At 42.0% G+C, this 22,822-nt stretch overlaps 1 protein-coding gene and 1 long non-coding RNA gene across 2 annotated transcripts in view; one reads left to right on the top strand and one right to left on the bottom strand.

Annotated features, from left to right (window-relative positions):
• LOC139022819 (uncharacterized) overlaps window positions 1–22,822 on the bottom strand; it is a 278,818-nt gene that overhangs the window by 34,963 nt on the left and 221,033 nt on the right. The window lies entirely within an intron of this gene.
• LOC111949949 (trafficking regulator of GLUT4 1-like) overlaps window positions 11,686–22,822 on the top strand; it is a 34,316-nt gene continuing 23,179 nt past the window's right edge. Inside the window, exon 1 of the mRNA XM_023967307.2 lies at window positions 11,686–12,831. Coding sequence (XP_023823075.1) covers window positions 12,415–12,831 — 417 coding nt within the window. The 5' untranslated portion in view covers window positions 11,686–12,414. The remainder of the gene's footprint in view (window positions 12,832–22,822) is intronic.

Below are 22,822 nucleotides of genomic sequence, written 5' to 3'. Positions count from 1 at the left end.
ATGAATGGAGATGAATGGAGGAGGGATTCTTATCTCATTCTTTCTTTCCTAATCATCGAGGAGTAACATTAATGTGTGTTCATAACTCTCACACCGTCTATAGGCTACCCTAGCAGAAACACATATACAGACACACATACACACACACACAGCTATTTACAGTATTTACTGTACACATAGACAGACATATAGAAAGATGTCTTCAGATATGGAAGGGGCCGTGCTCCTGGGGTGGAAGGCATTAAGAAAACAATCCTGTATGGAGGGACAGCTGAAATGCCCCGGTTCATTACTGGGACCAAGGTAGGCCTCAATCTCTCCATCTCTACCTATTCCTCTGCGTCAACCTCTTTATCGCTATCCAAATTCATCCATTTCGATCTCTCTATCTATTTAATTTATAATCCTCAGTCTTTCTCTCTTTCTATTTCTCTCAATATGAATCTCTCGATCTATCTATTTTAACATAACTCCATCTATCGACTTTTCTATCCTCTTTCTCAAACAGTGGAGGTTTTCTCCAGGCCACAGACAGTTACTCATCCAGTGCTTTGTCTCCAATTCCAGACAATTCTGATTACTGTGAAGAAGATGGTTGCAATAGATTCTAGAACATTGTGTAGATTCTGAAAATAAAAATAATGTTTGTCTCACTCAAATCAGGACAAATAAAATTGTCTTACTTATGGAGTCATATGACACTATTCATTCCATTAGTAATGACATGGTACAAGAGCTTATCATGTTGCATCCTGCCTGTCAACAGGGACCACATACCCACAACAGTATGGTCAGTGCATAAAGGGGTGGCATTTGGTGAAACTGGAGAATCTGGAGGAAAATCTTCTTCTTTTCTCTCCTCCACTTCTTTCATATTGTACATCCTCCTCCATTATCCCTATCCCCCTTTTACCCCCCCCCCCCCCAGGTAGCCTTCCATTTCTGTACCCAGCTGTGTGATGATTGTACGGTGATAGACGACAGTAAGGGGGTGGGCGTGCCCATGATCGGAAACATGTTCAAGCTGGAGATCTGGGAGACCCTGCTCACCTCCATGAAGATCGGAGAGGTGGCCGAGTTCTGGTGCGATGTCACTGTGAGTAGAACTCATTCTCCCACAATGCAGAGCCACGGTAGCATGTTTCCAGATTCTAAACACCTCTCCAGAAGTCAACTGACTATCTCAATTAAAAAAGGTTTGTCCTAAGTGAACAATTATTTTACCTAGGGAGACGTTTAACAAAAGCTGAAAGGTATAAATCACATCAGAATAAAGTCTCTCTCATGATGGTCGGCCTGCATCTTACAAGGAACTAAAAGAGACACCACCCATTATTACAGTATTGTCAAAAACACAAAAGCTCCTTCTATTCAGAGCATACCGAGTAAACACTTAAATATCTCAATAACTCTCTCAGTAGCATGAGACACAATACAAACACACTGGAATATCATACACCTAATATCATACACCTAATACAGGTGCTTTGTGGTCCCGTGTGTGTTCATTGCCAGTGTTGTGTCATAATGATGATAATTAGAAACAACATTAGGGACAGGTAAAAACAAACAGATTAGCTCTTGTGTCATGTCAATGCTAATCTCAACCCATTATTGAAGAGGATCCAGGCATTTCTGTCAGGTCCCCTTTTTTGCTATTTGTCCCTTCTCAGACAATTCAACACATCTCTAGTAAGCTATGAAAAGCACACATTTGTCGAAAATGTAGGCCCTACTTTCAGTTGTCTGTTTTATCTGTGCTCTTCAACGTATTATGTCTGCAATTGTAGGCTTTCCAGGGGTTTGGTTATACATTTATATTTGGTAACACTTTATTTGGATAGTCCATCTGTAGATGCTCTACAGACTATCTACAGTAACATTTCAATGAACTATCTACTAACCCTGACCCTAACCCTAACCCTAACCTTAACCCTTATCCTAACCCTAAACTTAACCCTTACTTAACCTAACCCTAGCTGTAACCCTAACCCTTACCCTAACCCTTATTCTAAACCTAACCCTAACGCTTAACCTTAGCAAGCAGTTGATTATCAACAGATAGTTTGTTGATAGCATGACCATCTGTAGAGTATCTATAGATGGACTAACCGGACTATCCAAATAAAGTGTGAACTTACACTGAGTGCACAAAACATTAAGAACACCTTCCTAATATTGAGTTGCACCCTGCCACTCGGGAGCCCCTACACTGATCTACACTACATCTACACTGATTGAAGTGGATTTAACAAGTTTATCAATAAGGGACCACCTGGATTCACCTGGTCAGTCTATGTCATGGAAGAGCAGGTGTTCATAATGTTTTGTACACTCAGTGTTCATTTATTCTACCTACAACACCTGCTAGTGAGGGTAACCTAAGGTTGCTATCTGCAACACCTGCTAGTGAGGGTAACCTAAGGTTGCTACTGTATCTACAACACCTGCTAGTGAGGGTAACCTAAGGTTGCTACTGTATCTACAAACCTGCTAGTGAGGGTAACCTAAGGTTGCTACTGTATCTACATCACCTGCTAGTGAGGGTAACCTAAGGTTGCTACTGTATCTACATAACCTGCTAGTGAGGGTAACCTAAGGTTGCTACTGTATCTACATCACCTGCTAGTGAGGGTAACCTAAGGTTGCTACTGTATCTACATCACCTGCTAGTGAGGGTAACCAAAGGTTGCTACTGTATCTACATCACCTGCTAGTGAGGGTAACTAAGGTTGCTACTGTATCTACATCACCTGCTAGTGAGGGTAACCAAAGGTTGCTACTGTATCTACATCACCTGCTAGTGAGGGTAACCTAAGGTTGCTACTGTATCTACATCACCTGCTAGTGAGGGTAACCTAAGGTTGCTACTGTATCTACATCACCTGCTAGTGAGGGTCCTAAGGTTGCTACTGTATCTACAACACCTGCTAGTGAGGGTAACCTAAGTTTGCTACTGTATCTACATCACCTGCTAGTGAGGGTAACCTAAGGTTACTACTGTATCTACATCACCTGCTAGTGAGGGTAACCTAAGGTTGCTACTGTATCTACAACACCTGCTAGTGAGGGTAACCTAAGGTTGCTACTGTATCTACATCACCTGCTAGTGAGGGTAACTAAGGTTGCTACTGTATCTACATCACCTGCTATGAGGGTAACCTAAGGTTGCTACTGTATCTACATCACCTGCTAGTGAGGGTAACCTAAGGTTGCTATCTACAACACCTGCTAGTGAGGGTAACCTAAGGTTGCTACTGTATCTACATCACCTGCTAGTGAGGGTAACCTAAGGTTGCTACTGTATCTACATCACCTGCTAGTGAGGGTAACCTAAGGTTGCTATCTACAACACCTGCTAGTGAGGGTAACCTACGGTTGCTACTGTATCTACATCACCTGCTAGTGAGGGTAACCTAAGGTTGCTACTGATCTACATCACCTGCTAGTGAGGGTAACCAAAGGTTGCTACTGTATCTACAACACCTGCTAGTGAGGGTAACCTAAGGTTGCTATGTATCTACATCACCTGCTAGTGAGGGTACCAAAGGTTGCTACTGTATCTACATCACCTGCTAGTGAGGGTAACCTAAGGTTGCTACTGTATCTACATCACCTGCTAGTGAGGGTAACCTAAGGTTGCTACTGTATCTACATCACCTGCTAGTGAGGGTAACCTAAGGTTGCTACTGTATCTACATCACCTGCTAGTGAGGGTAACCTAAGGTTGCTACTGTATCTACATCACCTGCTAGTGAGGGTAACTAACGGTTGTTGCTACTGTATCTACATCACCTGCTAGTGAGGGTAACCTAAGGTTGCTACTGTATCTACATCACCTGCTAGTGAGGGTAACCTAAGGTTGTGTGTTCTATTTTCATCTTTGGGTGACTTCTTTTCACCCCAGTTATTTGTGTCTACGAGAGTCTGGCTGTGTGTGTAAAAGTACATATATGTGTGCAAACTTTCATATGTGTGTATGTTTATACGTGCATGGATTTGTATGTGTATGTTGATGGAGGAGACAAACAGATGGAGAGCTTAGAGAGTGTGATTATTAATATGCAGCAGCTTCAACTTTCCCTAATCGCCTGTGATTACTGCTGACTCACCATGAACACAACCTGGGACAGGCTTTAAATCAGCTGGGGCATAGCCATTCATTCCTTATCTAGTAGCTACAACCTGGGTGCTTTACAGTAGGCTACATTCTGCGACCCTACCAGTGTTGAGGGTCAAATGAAGTGTTTACTCATCCCAACCAGCGGAGGGCGATATTGTTACATAGGAGACATAGTTCAGTTGAGGAGGAGAATTGGCAGAGTTTCACAAATACTTGTGTATTCACAAATACACCATGGTCCTTACTGGTTTAATTGATATACTAAATATGACAGACAATGAGCAATGTCGTACTCCACCCATTCCAATCCATTCAAATCAGTAAAAAAGGGGAAACCCTATTTAAACAAAAATCTTATATCATATAGCTCTGGTCAGTTGTGACCCGTCTTTTCTTTTTTACCTGTTTTGCATGTTATTTTGGCATTAATACGTGTCACATATCAGTTTGCAATCAATGAAAAAAAAATGTAGTTAATAAAGCCACATACAAACATGGTCTCTTTTTTGCTTTCTTGAGTAAGGCAGCTCCAAAATGATGGTGTTTCAGCCTAGCTCAGTGCTTTCTGTGGTGGTGGGGCAGCCAGCGGAAAATACGGGCGTGGGGTTGGTAATGTTCTCTAGTTGCGCCGTCATAGGCTGTGTTCTGTCACTCATGGAGACACTACGTCACCACAAAATCTACAGGGAGAGCTCTAAAATTCAAGCCCCTTGGGTGCTGCTATAGAGTTACATTAGAAATGCCCATCCAAGAAGGCTCAAGGTCATTGGCCTTAGATAAAATGACGTCAAATCACGTTATATCTACCATAGCTTTGATTGGACTGATCATGTCAACATCATACTTTCAAAATCTTAGCTAGGAAGCTAGACAAGCAGTAATCACCATGAATCACTTCGACAATCTACTGGCATATCCTTTTCAATCCTTGTCATATGAAGAGAAATTATATATAAAACGTATTGGTGCTCATCGGCCATTGGACATAAACATTACACAACAAGTAAAAGGAGCAGGTTTCTGGCCACGGTAGAATAGTGTAGCGACCCGCACAGAGCTGTGTGTTATGTGTTAGGCTAGTAGGTGGTTGTGTTGTACTTACCAGTACCCAGTGTTCGCGGGGTCCGACATGTCAATCAACCTGCTATCTGCCAATCACGGGAATGCCTGGAATGTTCTGATGCCGGGCATCCTGGCGGTTGGCGGAGTGGCGTGGAGGGGGGGGTTGGGCAGGGGGATGGAGCATTGGAAGCTAAGACCAGGTTTAGCCTTTGTTCTCTCTCTTACGTCTGGGCTTCACAAGAGAAGGTCACGACTGGCTTGTGGGTTATCTTTCATTTATTTGGCGTGGGCTACGGCCAAACAGTAGCCTGTGTAAAGTTGGTTTAATAAACCGTCAATTCGTAAACTCAATCCTCTGTCTGGACAATTGTTCCTTTATGATCTAGTCAAGTCATTACAATAGATTCAAGGCATAATGTACAGACAAAGGTATGGTAGGATGTGAATACAGTGGAGGTAAACCTAGGCATTGAGTGACGATGAGAGAGGTATTGTCTCTAGAGACACCATTTAAACAAGGTGAGGTCACCACATGTGTGGGAGATGGAACAAAAAGGTTAGCTAAGGCATATTGAGCAGGGCTGGAGGCTCCACAGTGAAATAAGACAATAATCACTAACCAAAACAGCAATGGACAAGGCATATTGACATTAGGGAGAGGCATGCGTAGCCGAGTGATCATAGGGTTCAGTGAGTAGTTAAGCTGGCTGGAGACACGGCGATTCAGACAGCTAGCGGGCCGGGGCTAGCAGGCTAGCAGAAGGGCCTCAGAGGGACGTCGCAACGGAAGAAGTCTGTTGTAGCCACCTTGTGCGGTTACSTCGGCAAACCTGTCGTGATGGATCCACAGGGCTCCGTGTAGTAAAAGTGTCCAGGCCAATTGGCAAAATATAAAACATCAAGCTTGGTTGTAGATTATGTACTTTTTTTWAATTTTTATGAATATAATCTTTTATTCTTTCCTTTAATCCATGGTATCAATATTGTTTTAAAGGGATTTTCACACACTTACAAAGTTTCTACCCTCAATAATGGGTTTCTACCCTCCATGGGGTGGCAGGTAGCCTAGAGGTTAGAGTGTTGGACTAGTAACTGAAAGGTTGCAAGATCAAATCCCTGAGCTGACAAGGTAAAAATATGATGTTCTACCCCTGAACAAGGCAGTTAACCCACTGTTCCTAGGCTGTCATTGTAAATAAGAATTTGTTCTTAACTGACTTGCCTAGCTAAATAAAGGTAAAAATAAGTGTAGTCATTTCTCTGTATTTTGTTGCCACCATTACATTCCACTAGATGGAATTATTTCGATAGCATAGACCTCAGGGCTAAATACTGTACTATCAAAGTCTACTTCTGATATATCAACAACTACTCCAATAACAAAGCAACAAAGAGGATAATGAATTCACCAGTATGGCACAATGGCAGGACATTCTCCAATAGATTACTCCAACAGACGGCTTTCTAAAGCAGAGGCTTCTAGCTTTTATTCCAGCCCAGCACTAACATACCTGATTACACTAATCACGGTCGAGACTGAAGGCTTTGATTAGTTGATTATTGGAAACAGGGGGTGTTAGTGCTGGGCTGGGACAAAAGCCTGTCCACGCAGTTGCACACCAGGAGCATAGTTGGGGAACTCTGCTTTAGATTTGGAGAACCCTGCTCTAAATTAATGTGTTGACCGGATATGCTTTCTGATGGCCTGCATGTTAACATGAAGGATCACTTTTCTGTGAAAGGAATGATAGGTGATTGCAGTGTCTGAGTTATAGGGGCCACATACTGGTTAGTGATGGAGACACTCCCACAATAGTATGATAGACAGCACACCCACCCCACCGACAGCTGTCTCCAGTAAGCTACGTACAGTAATATAATTGGGTAAATGTCTGAGAGACACGTGTGTGTGGTGCGTGTGTTGTGTGTGTGTGTGTGTGTGTGTGTGTGTGTGTGTGTGTGTGTGTGTGTGTGTGTGTGTGTGTTTGTTTGTTTGTGTGTGAGTAATACAGAGTGCTCAGGATGAGTAATGCCCCTGGGGTTTAGGAAACAGCTGAAGGTGGATTGCATAGCAAACAAACAAACATTTGACAATCTGGGGACATTTTGTTAGTCCCCACGAGGTCAAATGCTACTTCTAGGCGGTTTAGGGTTAAGGTTAGGGTTAAGGGGTAAGAGTACGTGTTAAAGTTTAGGGTTAAGGAAAATATAATTTTGAATGGGACTGAATTGTGTGTCCCCACAAGGTTAGCTGTACAAGACTGTGTGTGCGTGTGCGTGTGCGTGTGTACAGTATCAGCTCGATGGCATACAGAGAGCTCACTTTCATTCAGGGAATCCCCTATTCGTCATATCCTTTTCTCTGTACACTCAGAAAAAAGGGTTATTTGGTGTTCTTTATAGAACATTTAGATTTTTTGGAGGAGATTCAAGAACCCTTCACTAAAAAGGTTATATACAGTGCCTTCGGAAAGTATTCAGACCACTTGACTTTTTTTACAGCCTTATTCTAAAATGTATTAAATTGATCATTCGACACACAATAACCCATAATGACAAAGGAAATACAAGTTTTTAGATAATTTAGCACATGTATTTAAAAATGGAAATATCACATTTCCATAAGTATATGTGACCCTTTACTCAGTACTTTGTTGAAGCATCTTTGGCAGCGATTACAGCCTCGAGTCTTCTTGGGTATGACGCTACAAGCTTGGCACACCTGTAATCAGGGAGTTTGTTCCTTTCTTTTCTGCAGATCCTTCTGCATTGTCTTGGCTGTGTGCTTGGTGTCATTATCCTGTTGGAAGGTGAACCTTTACCCCAGTCTGTGATCCTGAGCACTCGGGAGCAGGTTTTCATCAAGGATCTCTCTGTACTTTGCTCCCTTCATCTTTGCCTCGATCCTGACTAGCATCCCAGTCCCTACCGCTGAAAAACATCCCCACAGCATGAAGCTGCCACTGCCATGCTTCACCGTAAGGATAGTGCCAGGTTTCCTCCAGATGTGATGCTTGACATTCAGGCCAAAGAGTTCAATCTTGGTTTCATCAGACCAGAGAATCTTGTTTCTCATGGTCTGAGAGTCTTTAGGTGACTTTTGGCAAACTCCAAGCGGGCTGTCATGTGCCTTTTACTGAGGAGTAGCTTCCGTCTGGCCACTCTATCGTAAAGCCTGATTGGTGAAGTGCTGCAGAGATGGTTGTCCTTCTGGTAGGTGCTCCCATTTCCACATAGGAACTCTAGAGCTCTGTCAGAGTGACCATCGGGTTCTTGGTCACATCCCTGACCAATCAATCAATCAATCAATCAAATGTATATACTGTATATAGCCCTTCTTACATCAGCTGATGTCACAAAGTGCTGTACAGAAACCCAGCCTAAAACCCCAAACAGCAAGCAGTGCAGGTGTAGAAGCATGGCCAAGGCCCTTCTCCCCAGATTGCTCAGTTTGGCCCTGGCGGCCAGCTCTAGGAAGAGACTTGGTGGTTTCAAACTTATTCCATTTAAGAATGATGGGGGCCACTGTGTTCTTGGGGACCTTCAATGCTGCAGACATTTTTTGATACCCTTCCCCTGATCTGTGCCTCGACACAATCCTGTCTCTGAGCTCTATGGACAATTCCTTCGACCTCATGGCTTGGTTTTTGCTCTGACATGCACTGTCAACTGTGGGACCTTATATTGACAGCTGTGTACCTTTCCATATCATGTCCAATAAATTTAATTTACCACAGGTGGACTCCAATCAAGTTGTAGAAACATCTCAAGGATGATCAATGGAAACAGGATGCACCTGAGCTCAATTTTGTGTCTCATAGTAAAGGGTCTGAATACTTATGTAAATAAGGTATTTATGTTTTTTATGAGTGAAAGTTTACAACGTAGGTGCACAGGTTGAGAGAAATTTGATTAATCAAGGTGACAGACATTTACACATTCAATACCACCTTGAACAACCTTGCCTGCATCTAGCTGATCTAGATTGTAATCATTAGTCCAACAGTTGCAAATTAGAGTTTCTATTGGACAAATTCAGGTATGTTTTCCCAGTTTCATTCTGTTTGCTTCCGTATAAGAAACTTTTTTTTCAACAGAATCGGCAGAAAGAATACACCCCTGATCACACGCAAACAAAAATTACCTTTCCAAGCCAAACCTTCATATCATAACCGCTAACCCCTACACACAGCCTGCATCGTTGTCACCATATTATCTAACGTCAAGTCAACATAGCTACTAGAACAAATGCGTTATTAAACCTGCTACAATAATGCAGTACAGTGTACAGTTAGCATGCAGTTTAGCAGTTACATTTGCGGGCCCCGGTGGCAACAAATTTATATAACCAAAAGCTTACCTTGACCTGGAAGAGTTCCAGTGTTGGATAGCCATAGCCAGCTAGGTAACATAGTATCCCTCTCTGTTTGAGCCAGGTGTTTGAGTAGGCTAAACTAGCTAGCTGCATTCGCTAGCTAAGTAAGTGAAAGTGTAAGTGAAAATACAAAATATAACTATCTCTCTCTCCAACTGTTCAACTATTATCTTTCTCTCTCATTGAGTCAACTACTCACCAGAATTGTATGTACTGCAGTTCTAGCTAGCTGTAGCTCATGCTTTCAGTACTAGATTCATTCTCTGATACTTTGATATGGTGGACAACATGTCAGTTCATGCTGCAAGAGCTCTGATAGGTAGGAGGACATCCTCCGGAAGTTGTCATCATTACTGTGTAAGTCTATGGAAGGGGTGAGAACCACGTGCCTCCTAGGTTTTGTAGTGAAGTCAGTGTACCCAGAGGAGAACGGAAAATAGCTGTCCTCCGGCTACACCATGGTGCTACCCTACAGTGCTGTTGAAGCTACTGTAGACCTTCATTGCAAAACAGTGTGTTTTAATCAATTATTTGGTGACGTGAATATATTTAGTATAGTTTTATCTAAAAAGGATWACTTTTTAATGTTTCACTATTTTTATTTTTATTAAATTCACTGAGGAGGGTCCTTTCCTTCCTCCTCTGAGGAGACTCCACTGATGTCTGCATAGCATTTTGTCTTCATTTTATGTTTTTGCTCATTTTTTCTTCTCTGCAACCAGTCACCCAACAACACATACTGTATTGGCGGTAGGTATCCCAGCGGCTAAGGAGTTGGACCTGTGTCCGAAAGGTGGCCAGTTCAAATCCTGGGGCCGGGCACTGGAAAAAAACGGGCTGAATTGATCTGACAACTGGAGGGCTGTTGGGTTCACATCCTCAAATCTCCATCCAGGGGCACTGCACTGCAGCTTGAACAAGTGCCCGTCTCAACTGTATGTGTGAGGTCTGCTGTTTGGAGGGTTGAGAACGGAGCAGAAGACACACTTTTGTTGTTCACTGTAACTAGTGGATAAAGTTATATTGTATTGTAAAGAAGTCAGCCAGAGTTGGCTTGGGCCATCATTCAAACAAAGACATGCCTTCCTGCCCACCAGTGCATATTTCAAAACTATGTTTGCATATAATGACAATACACTCACAAAAATATCCTGGTATTCTATTGTCCATTACTTAATTGTTTATTAAATTATATTGTTAGCTAAAAATATTACTATTTAATAGTAGTAGCCATAATTCATAAATGGCACCATGCAGGGTTCTGTATGGAACCATTTTGGTTCAGTGAAGAAGAACCTCTCCATATATGAAGCAAGCGATATAACCCTTTTGGGTTCTATAAGGAACCTTTTATTCTAAGAGTGTAGGACACAAAAACAGACAACACCAACCTGCCCTTCAAGAACCTCACTTCTCATAGGTCCTCATTTTGGACCATAGCAGCAGAAAACATAGAGCTATCACCTATTAAATGCGGGAAGACACATTTCAGTAGAATAGATTCAGTTGGACAACTGACTAGGTATCCCCCTTTCCCTTATCATTACATGTAGCACTTTACGGCTTTCTATACAGTACATATTATCAATCTAGTTAGAACTTTAAATGCTGTATCCGGAAAAAAATTACCCACTGTTTATAATCAGTCGATACAGAATGTGGATGGAAGCCTAAATTCAAGTTTGAACTACAAAGTTTCTATGTCATTATCCACATATTAAACCAACCCCCGTGGTAGGTTATTGATTTGGTATCAATTGACCAGTAGGCTATATCAGGTTCCTGATAAAGGGAGCCTAGTGGAAGACAGTTAACATTTCTACCACACCGTGTACACATGCTCAACCACGCGTGACCTCGGGACATTGAGTAAATCTACACAATCAAATTTAAGATCATCAATGCTATTTCGACAAATTAGAATAGTAAAAGTGGCCTATATTAGCCTATACTAGAAGAAGTGTTGATACGTCCCACGCGGGGATCAAAGCGCCAGAGAGATTACGCCCTATCTCTACTGCCCCTGGCGCGCTTCCATAGTGGTGCTGATGTTGGGAAACACCGAAGGAGAGAAAGAAGGGGGAGGAGAGGGGGGGGGGCGCCACACTGCTCTGCTACAAGTTCAACCCAGTGGCTCTGTCGCTGCAGCGTGAGAAACAGCCTTGACACACGGCCCGTTGCGGAACAACACACAGGACACAAACTCACTTTCTCTGTTTCTGGGCGTATATTTGAGAGAAAGTCATCTGTTTTCCGTCCATCTTTATTATTTTGAATGAAAAAGAAAACGTTTATTTACGTAATATATAAAGCTGGTAATAATAGAGCATTGCGGTGGGGTTAAAAAGGCAGGCGACAGGCGCTTCACTGAATGATTTGTTCTTTGGCTCTGGCGTTATATATGAAGAGAGGGAGTGCACATTTCAGAGATCGCTTTCTGATAGCGAGTGTGGATTGAATGGAACTGCGGAATTGAGACGGGAGGCATTATTCTTGATTCTAGATGAAGAATGATACGCAAATCCAACGGGAAAATAACACTAAAATGTTTTATCTCTAATTAAAAGGGGTTGATTTATAACGCATGTGGATGACATATCCTACCTAAATGGTGCATTAGTATACATATCATCTTGCCACGCAATTGGTTAAATTGGGTAGTCTTAGTCTTACAGTTTATTGTAACATCGAAAGAAATTGGAGAATTAATCTTGGCACGATTAAAATAAATCAAATGTATCAGGTCAAATAATGGGAATTTAGCACCACTCTAACCAGTCTTAGTACTTTACACGATTAGGCATTTATTTTTCCTCTATTGGAAACTAATTTAAATATTTGGAATTTTGAAGAAATGGCAATCAACACAGACACTGAATTCGAGAAATCTAAACTGGGAAAGAGCGGCGGCGCGCCCGCCAACGAGTCTCAGGAGACGGAGAAACTTCTCAGCCTCGTAACCACGGAGCCTGCTGGCGGCAACCGTATGAAAATGTCCTCCTCCTTTACCATCAACGTGGGGAGCGAAAATAACCTGGATGCGGACCAGAACGGTCACAGTGTGCCCTTTAGGTCGGGCTCTGCGGGGCACCTGGCCGCTGCCCCCCCCTCCCCGTCCCGGGTCAGTTTGAGTCGCAGTCGCACCTCTTCCATCGGGAACGCCGCGGTCCAAGAGGCGCAAAAGCCCAAAGACTATCTCATACTGGTCATATTGTCCTGCTTCTGCCCTTTCTGGCCCGTCAGCATTGTTGCTTTGGCATATTCAATTATGGTAAGTGGATATCCATCGTCTGTCTAGGAAAGTGGGGTCTAAAAACACCTGTCGTTTCTTGTCAATTCCCTGTTCATCATTGTCCATGTTGTATTTATACAGAAAACATTGGGGGATAAGGGAATCATAATTTGCAATTTCTTAATACATTAGATTTAGGTCTACGACCTTTTGCCACTACATCGTAGCTCTATAGCCCAGATTACCTGCTAGAAATGTAAAGGTAATTTCCGATGTTGCCAACATATGCAGTGTTTACTTTGAAAGCGGTCTCCGCTAACACGGGAACATTGCCTTAAAATGTCAATCTTGCTGTAACGCTGAATTTCCGCGATATGGATTGAATAGAGCCCTACATCTAAAACACTATTCAACAAATTATTTTATGATAAAGGGAAAAGGACAGTATATCAAGCACATTTCTGTTCCCAGTAACTGTCTTTAGCCTACCTTGTGGGRRGGGGGGGGGGGGGGGGGCACACTCGATTACAGCCCTCCCTACTGCTTCATTCAGAAAAGCTCTGCAGCATAGCTGCACTTCCTGCCAGGATGTCCCAGCTAGACAATCATATGGCCAGTGTAGCCTTTGTTGCAGCAGATTTATCAATGAGTATGCTGACCAGATTGATATTGTTTTTAAGCAACAGTGTTTCTGGTTTCAATCTATGCATAAAGGGGGCGATTTGCAGGCTATTTACACTAGGAAGTTGCATCCTGCGGTGAAACATCAGAAGCCATTTACTTTCAATGGAAGCAAAGCGAGATATCGTGACCAGAGTGACTAATCGAAGCTCACCACAGCTTCCAACCCCTACTGGATTGTCTGACAATGGCTGTTGATACGTAGCACTACCTAGCTTTCTTTCTAGCTTGTTAGCACCCACATGAGGGTGAGGCTAGGGTGAGTGTGCGAATGCTCATTGTGCAGCGTAAATGGCCGGTTAAGCCCTGACTTTGCAAATATTGAAAATATAAAAACGAGCTCACAGAAAAGTGGTCGTAAAGAAAAAAGAGCAATATTCTTACCTCAATTGATATCCAACTACAATATATTCTGTAGCAACATACAGTACCAGTCACACGTTTGGACACACCTACTCATTCAAGGGTTTCTCTTTAGTTTTTCTATTTTCTACATTGTAGAATAAAAGTGAAGACATCAGAACTATGAAATAACACATGGAATCATGTAGTAACCAAAAAAGTGTTAAACAAATCAAAATATATTTTGTATTTGAGATTCTTCAAAGTAGCCACCCTTTGTCTTGATGACAGCTTTTCACAATTGTCCTTTGGTCTGATGAGTCCATTATTCTACAATGTAGAAAATAGTAAAACTAAAGAGAAACCCTTGAATGAGTAGGCGTGTCCAAACCTTTGACTGGTACTGTAAATGGACAACAACATAATTTGGTGTTGTAATGCAAGCACAACAATAAGCGCATTCAGTCTGCTTAAATTCTGAGGGATCGCGAAAATTGGCATAAAAAATTGGCAAATTGACATGTCCATCACCCTCCAATTAATTGCATTCCAAAGTGGGTCGCAAATTTGACAACTGAGTTATTTTACAATTAATTAAATAGCACATGGAGAGAGGCTAGGACTGTTCTAGTGACCGTATTACTGCCACACCAGCAGTCATGACCGCAGTAAAATTCTATGTGACCGTTGAGTTATGATAATCTCTTCTTATGCACTCTGGCCCTGTGTTAGTACCCAACTCGCTAATGATTATCAGGTAACTATTGTCTCTCTAACATCTCTGACATCAATGCAAGTGCAATCGAAAATCACTTCAAATACTTATCATCAAAACAATACGGGCTTTTAAAACTCACCTCACTGTGATTGATCCAACCCAGTATCACAGGTTATTGTGAAATAGACACAAATTGCTGATTGGATTTTTTTTGACAGGCACACGAAAAGGTATATTTTTTCACAGTGCATTACAGTTTATTACACTGCATTACAATCACAGATAAAGACAGTAGGTTACTTAAGACAGAAACGACAGGAAGGAGGTTGGTCGGGGAGGATGGGTGGGCGTCTAACGCAAATGATTAGAGGGAGGTTGGGCGGAGGGAGGATTGGTAGGTGTATAACGCGAACGTCTAGCAACCCAAATGTTGTGTGTTCGACTCTCATCATGGATAACGTTTGCATTTTCACTAATTACTTTTGAGCTACTTTGGAACTACTTAGCATGTTCGTTAACCCTTCCCCTAACTCTGCAGATTTTGTTGTGAGGATACAGAATCAATAGACCATTTATTTTGGTATTGCCCTCAGGTGGCCTGTTTCTGGTCTCAGGTTCAGGAATGGCTGAAAATGCATAGCATTGATCTAAAATTGACCCTAGAAATAGTACTGTTAGGAGATCTGGAGAGACCGGGTCAGTCAATTACTAATATACTAATACTCTTAGTAAAAGTATTTACCTTCAACTCGCAATCTGTGGATTCTATTCGATTTGATAGATTGAAATTGTATGTTAAACATCACAGCATAGTTGAAAGATATGTGTTGCRTAGAAACMCGAAGTGGGTGGCCAGCAGAGATAGATGGGATGGGCTGAGGGAAGCTGAGGGTTGGGATGTGGAATTGGAGACAAGTGGGAGTGGAGTTGCTGTGCGGGAGATAGAATGATGGTCAAGGATAAAAGTTTTTTTTAAAGTAAAAGTAAAACATAATAAAAAAGTACGTTTGAATGACACTGAGGGGCAGTGTTTTTACATCTAATTACAAGATTTGCCCGAGGCTGATGCCTTGCAAGTGTTTGTACACATGCATATACACACACTCTCATTCAAATAAACGCATACAAGAACACACACATACATGTAATAGTGCCAGACATTTTCCAGAGAATACATAGAGTCCCTAGTTGATTATCTATTTTATACCATGGCTATAGTTGAAAACATTTGCCACCAGAACGTGTTTATTTGCCAGTAGAAATGTGTTCAACATCCACTGAAGTAGCAAGCAAATTTACTAGATTTACAGTAGTTGGCATGGTAACCAAAAAAAACAGACTTTCTAGTTTAGCTAACCAAACCATCAGTCCTATCTTGCTATTATGGAAATCTAATTCAACAATACCAATACTGTTTTCAATTCGACTTAGCTTTCAAAAGCAGCTCAAACAAAACTTGTAAAAATGAACTATAGCCATTGAATTCTACAATGCAAATATACTGTGCGTTATGAGGAAATAATGCACGCTCTAGAATGCCCTTCAGGCCAAACAGAAAGGAGTATTCAACAATGACTTTGTAAAACTAAGGGATAAACACAGACACACATGTACTTTACCTTGGAAATACTGGATGACGCAGCGGCACAAGGCGGAGCCGTGTCCCTTTGTGGAGTTCATTTTTCCAAGGTAATGGTGTACAAATACACCATGACAGCGCAATACACAAGGGGTGGAACAGTGGCAAAGGTACCCACAGGACAAACAGAATAATATTAGTCTGAGGAGAGATTAAATAGCATTAATACAACAAAAATAATTCTAAACACACCATTAGTTTACAAAGTTAAAGGAGGCGTTTGCCACAGTTGGCAAAGAAAACAATATGAAAGCACACATTTACCGGTATAAATACTTTTTGTTGTTGATATTAACATTTTTCATAGTTTCTCATCTTTTGGTTGCTAGAAACGCGACCCGTTCGTTCGATTAGTTCGATGTTTATGGAAACAACCCAGTCGTTTGTTCTTTATGTTCCGTTGTCATGTTCACTGGCAACGTTCTTATCCCTTGCTTTCTAGTTAGCCAGCTAGCTACGGCTAACACAGTCACAACCTCTGCAGCCAGAATAACAGTAAAGTAGTTGTTTTCTATTGACATTCATTTGCATACATCCATAACAATGAACTGATGATGCCCGTTTATGCCTGGCATAGCTAGAAAAGTTCTCGTCGGGACACAGTTCATTACAAGGAGATTGCACTGAATACCAAACATTAGGCTAGAAGCTAGCTAAATAGTTTGTCGCAAGCAAACCTGCCAAGATGACACCCGAATTAAAAAATATCAGTTGCTGAAAACAGCTGGTCAAACTATAAACGTGGGATTTAAAAAAAAATATTATTATTCATTTTTTTTATCGTTTTTGATTTTCTTCCCCCCTTTTTCGTGGTATCCAATTGGTAGTTACAGTCTTGTCACATTGCTGCAACTCCCATACGGACTCGGGAGAGGCGAAGGTCGTGCCTCTTCCGAAACACAACCCAGCCAAGCTGCTTCTTGACACAACGCCCGCTTAACCCGGAAGCCAGCCGCACCAATGTGTCGGAGGAAACACTGTACACCTGGCAACCATGTCAGCCCGCAATGCGCCCGGCCCGCCACAGGAGTTGCTAGTGTGCGATGGGACAGGAACATCCCTGCCGGCCAAACCCTCCCCTAACCCGGACAACGCTGTGCCAAATGTGCGTCACCCCATGGGTCTCCCGGTCACGGCCGGCTGTGACAGAGCTTGGACTCAAACCAGAATCTCTAGTGGCACAGCTAGCACTGCGATGCCTTAGACCACTGCGCCACTCGGGAGGCCTATACGTGGGAGGATTTGACATCATAGCGCCACTTGCGTTATGACTGCAACACTGTAGTAGGGACCAGAGAAATTCATGTTAATCACTCACCACGTTATGTCATCAGATGCTCCAAAAAAATATGTCTCTGCAAAAACAAATCAATGCTAGCAGCTTGTATGCAGCTTGTATGCAGCTTGTATGCAGCTTGTATACGTGGAGGCCTGGAGATGCTTAAAGTGTTTATGTTAATTAACGATAAATTACCGTAAGACGAGCAATCTTTTGCATGACAATAACCGGCTGTCAAAATGTCATGACTGCCACAGCCCTAAGAGAGGCCCAGTGTAGGTAGGCTAAGGTGTTAAGCCTCGTGCACACCGGTTGCGTCAAACTGTATGCGTTCTGGCAGAAGTCCATTAATTTCAATGGGAGGCAGTCCGCACTGCTGTGACTCATCTGCCGGAGATACAGTGTGTGGCACTGCGTGCAGTGTGTCGCAGTCATTGGATTTTCCCAACTTCTGTGCATTGCTTTGCAGTGTGCTATCAAACACGAAAGTAGATAAACCACAGAAGAAATTGCTAATGTGTAGCGTGATTCTTTTTGTTGTGATGCGCCGAATGGATTGTGAATACTACGTCAAATGTACCATACAGCAATGTAATGATGCAACCTGTGTGCACACGGTGTTACAGTGGCCAACCTCTTGTTCTGGTCACAATCAATGCTGTGGTCGCGTGGCCGAAATAGTTTTAGAAAGGGTCACAAGACAGGGATGTCCTCTCTCCCCCCTCATGTTTGCACTGGCAGTTGAACCGCTTGCAGAAAGAGTTAGACAAGGCCCAAACCCAACAGGTATCAGTATTGGTAAACATGAATATAAACTAAACTTATTTGCAGATGATCATCTGATATACCTGATTGAAAACTCAATGCCCCCCTCTCTAAAAATACTCTTAAAACCCCAGGAAATAAGATCTCCATTTATTTCCAAAAAGCAATTTTGGACTGATCAATGTAGATATGTTCAAGTACATGCAACTTAAAAGTTTCATACCACTAAATTTAGTATGGAAATCTTTTGGACATAAAAGCAATCTTGAGGGAATCCTATTTGAGTCATAAAATAATATTCATATGATAGGTAAGATAGACAAAACCTTGCAAAGAGCCTATCCAACTGACAATCTTTTAGAAAAAAATATAAACTATTGGAACCAAGACTTAAAAAGAACGAATATTGGCACAAGATGGAGGGATTGTTGGAACATAACTAACAAAATTACAGTTAACGTAAATGTATGCTAAATAAACGAATGTAACAGTATTGCTTCCGTCCCTCTCCTCACCCCTACCTGGGCTCGAACCAGGGACCCTCTGCACACATAGACAACAGCCACCCTCGAAGCATCATTACCCATCGCTCCACAAAAGCCACGGCCCTTGCAGAGCAAGGGGAACAACAACTTCAAGGTCTCAGAGCGAGTGACATCACCGATTGAAACGCTATTAGCGCGCACCCCACTAACTAGCTAGCTATTTCACATCGGTTACACAAAGGTATACAATTTATTATACAAGAGACAAAATTCACAAACTCTACAGCACGGCAGAGTCATGTCTTAAGTGTAAAACTAACAATGATTCAATAATCCATGCCTTCTGGAATGCTATAAAGTCCAAAAGTTATGGGCGGAGTAAGAAAGTTGGCTGTCAGAAGCATTACAATGTAAATGTACTTTTAATCCATCTGTCTGCATATTTCAAGACATGGCATATGAGGGTGCAGCGAGATACCCGATTGGTTGGAAGATACTTTTCTCATCAATCATCTTGATAAAACATATACCTGAAAACTGGAAATCAATCAATCCTCCATCGTTAACACAATGGAAAGATCAAATGCTTCATTATGTTGAAAGTGCGTGTGCGACAGAGATAAACAAACTGATGCAGTTTGAGGCCATGTGACGGAGAGTGATGCGGGCGCTGGAGATGGGAGTGTGAGCAGGTGGGTCTGGGCAGGTGTGATGTCGTTGATGTTTGTGTGAGTCTGTATGCTGTCATGTGTATGTGTATGTTTTGTATTGTAAAAAATGTCCTCAACTGGCAGCTTCGGGATGCTGGCCTTCTAGGCAGAGTTCCTCTGTCCAGTGTCTGTGTTCTTTTTCCCATCTTAATCTTTTATTTTTATTGGTCAGTCTGAGATATGGCTTTTTCTTTGCAACTCTGCCTAGAAGGCCAGCATCCCGGAATTGCCTCCTCACTGTTGACGTTGAGACCGGTGTTTTGCGGGTACTATTTAATGAAGCTGCCAGTTGAGGACTTGTGAGGTGTCTGTTTCTCAAACTAGACACTCTAATGTACTTGTCCTCTTTCTCAGTTGTGCACCGGGGCCTCCCACTCCTCTCTCTATTCAGCCAGTTTGTGCTGTTCTGTGAAGGGAGTAGTACACAGCGTTGTACGAGATCTTCAGTTTCTTGGAAATTTCTCGCATGGAATAGCCTTCATTTCTCAGAACAAGAATAGACTGACGAGTTTCAGAAGAAACTCTTTATTTCTAGCCATTTTGAGCCTGTAATCGAACCCACACATGCTGATGCTCCAGATACTCAACTAGTCTAAAGAAGGCCAGTTTTATTGCTTCTCTAATCAGGACAATAGTTTTCACCTATGTAGATATTCCATAAAAAATCTGCCGTTTCCAGCTACAATAGTCATTTACAACATTAACAATGTCTACACTGTATTTATGATCAATTTGATGTTGTTTAAATGGACAAAAAATGTGCTTTTCTATAAAAAACAAGGACATTTCTAAGTGACCCCAAACTTTTGAACGGTAGTGGATATCTTACCCCAAAAAAAGAGAATGGAAATGAGTTGTTGAATCAAGATGAGGCTTACAGCATTGTAATAACTACAACATCAGAGATTCAGGCAAGATGTTACAGCCTTTGGGCGTGGCAACATAGGCTACCGTAGAAACTACAAAGGATACGTTTCTTTCTTTCTCAACTCAGGAGAAAGACACCGTCCTATTTCCAAATGTTTCCACTTGTGATGGTTGGATAGGTTGGATAAATGCAGAGCCTATCAGCGCCTATCAGTGACATCTTTATATCCAGCCATGGTCATCTGACATCTGCTGGACCGAGAGAATTGGCCTGTAATGGGAAGATGTACAATGTGGTTCCTACAGCTCACTGAATAAGGGTTACAGCAATGTGTATGTGCTCATATCCTTACAGTAGCTGTTTCTTATCAGTGGTACATGTTGGTGGTGCTTTATGTGAATGTCTACATTTGAATGTTAGTGCATGTGTGTATCTCCATGTATGCTATATAAAACATATTTTGAAGAACAAAGCCTGTACATCATGTATAGTGGGCGTGTGTGATGGTGTGTTCATGTCTATCTCCCTCTCAATGCCGGTCCTACCTCCCTGGGGAGACAGCTGCTTGTAGTCAGATATGTATTGTCATCCTGTACTGAGTTGAATGTAGTGCAGTCGAAGCATCTAGCATCTAACTGGTTTTCCAGCACAGGAGGTTGGTGGCACCTTAATTGCGGAGAATGGGCTCGTGGTAATGACTGGAGCAGAATCAGTGGAATGGTATCAAACACATGGTTACCAGGTGTTTGATGCCATGCCACATGCTCCGTTCCCCCTCAGCAGCCTCCACTGTTTTCCAGACAGCTAGTCAGTCAGTAGCAGTCTCCCCAGTGTGTTTGGCCCCGTAGGTTGAGTCCCAAATGACACCCTATTCCTTATATAAGGCCCATAGGGCTCTGGTCAAAAGTAGTGCACTATGTAGGGAATAGGTTGTCATTTGGGGAGCAACCATAGTCTTACCACCAGGCTTCTGGTTCATGTCTAGCCCTGTTGTCCTCTCTATCTCTCTCCTCACTGCAGTAAGGCCACAGCTCAGTGCTCTGCAGCCTCCACTTCTCCCCGGCTTTAAGGGATTTTAGGTTTGCTGTTGCCACTCAAACACAATGATGAACAAAATCAAAGGCTGTAGGTGCTGTTTCTCTAGAGGCATTGATGTTGTAGAGACTTATGGATGGTCATGTACACTCTTAGGAAAAAGGGTTCCAAAAAGTTTATTTGTGGACGGATAGGGTTCTACCAGGAACCATTTACATTTGGAGAACGCTTTTTGGAAGACGAGGGTTCATACTTTTAAAAATGTGGATCCCCATTAGCTTTTGCAGAAGCAGCAGCTACTCTTCCTGGGGTTCGAAGTAAAGGGTAAAGGTATCCCTAAAACATTTTTTATCCTAAGAACCATTTTTGGAAGAAAGGGTTCTTTGATTATTTTTTGGAAAGCAATAAGGATTACACACAGAACCCTTCTGAATCTGAATAAGCTTTTTCATTGTGTTTTTTTCTTCTTATTAAAAATAAATTGTGCCTGAGCATTAGTAACATCAGGAGTATAAGTAATCTGCTAAATAAATAAAAAATAGCAAATTGGCCAATTTTATCTCCTGTTGATTTTTTCAGTATAACATTTCTAGTGTTGATTCAGCAGTTAAATTAACGTATCAATCAGTGGTGCTGTAAAATGGCCACAGTGTTGGTTCTAATAACCAGAGTTGAGTGTGATTGTGTCTTTTTTTTACTGTGTAGAGTAAAACACGCAAAACCACAGCCGTCAACATCATATTTCCCAGCATGCTCTATTGCAGGCTGATTTTCTAAATTGTTTGTTTCAATATCTGTGTGTTTATATTGATTGGTTGATTAATCTTATGCCACACAAAGATAAATAACATACATGTTTCTAAACTAATCCAATCTGTTAGTAGTTGGATTTATTGCACCCGTTGCGGAGATGGTTGCTCCAGTTTAGAGGACTTAGGTAGTCTTCTCAGTCTATCTTCCCTACCGTGGCAGTCATTCTGAATGCAGGTTGCGGCTGATTAAAAGTTCAAATTGTTGGATATCCTAACTCTGGCTGGATTCCAATAGGAATTGAACATCACGTTGCAAGCCAGCATAATGTGACTTGCAGGCCCTGCAAACCAGGAGTTTCTTAACACCACTGACTTAGAGTAAACTAAGCCCTTAAAAAAAAGGCCATATGAAATATGCTATGTATTGTCATAAAGAGTTTTAAAGGCTAATAAAGCTGGTGTAACCGTTCATAGAGTGTTCTAGGAAGAACCCTTCAAAGATAAAAGGGTTCTTGGTAGAATCTTTCATAGAGTGTTCTTGGTAGAACCTTTCATAGAGGGTTCATGGAAAAACCTAGATGATGAAAAGGTTATTGGTAGAACCCTTCATAGATGGATCTAGGTAGAATCATTTACTAGGTAGAATCATTTACAAATCACCCTACATTGATAGTTCTAGGAAGAACCCTCTGCAAAGGGTTCTACCTAGCACAAAAAAGGGTTCCCCTGCTATAGGGACAAACAGAATAACCATAT

This window comes from Salvelinus sp. IW2-2015, linkage group LG22 (genome assembly GCF_002910315.2).
Source record: "Salvelinus sp. IW2-2015 linkage group LG22, ASM291031v2, whole genome shotgun sequence".
Taxonomy (NCBI): Eukaryota; Metazoa; Chordata; class Actinopteri; order Salmoniformes; family Salmonidae; genus Salvelinus; species Salvelinus sp. IW2-2015.
Note: the sequence above shows the minus strand (reverse complement) of the source record. Positions and strands in the feature narration are given on the sequence as shown.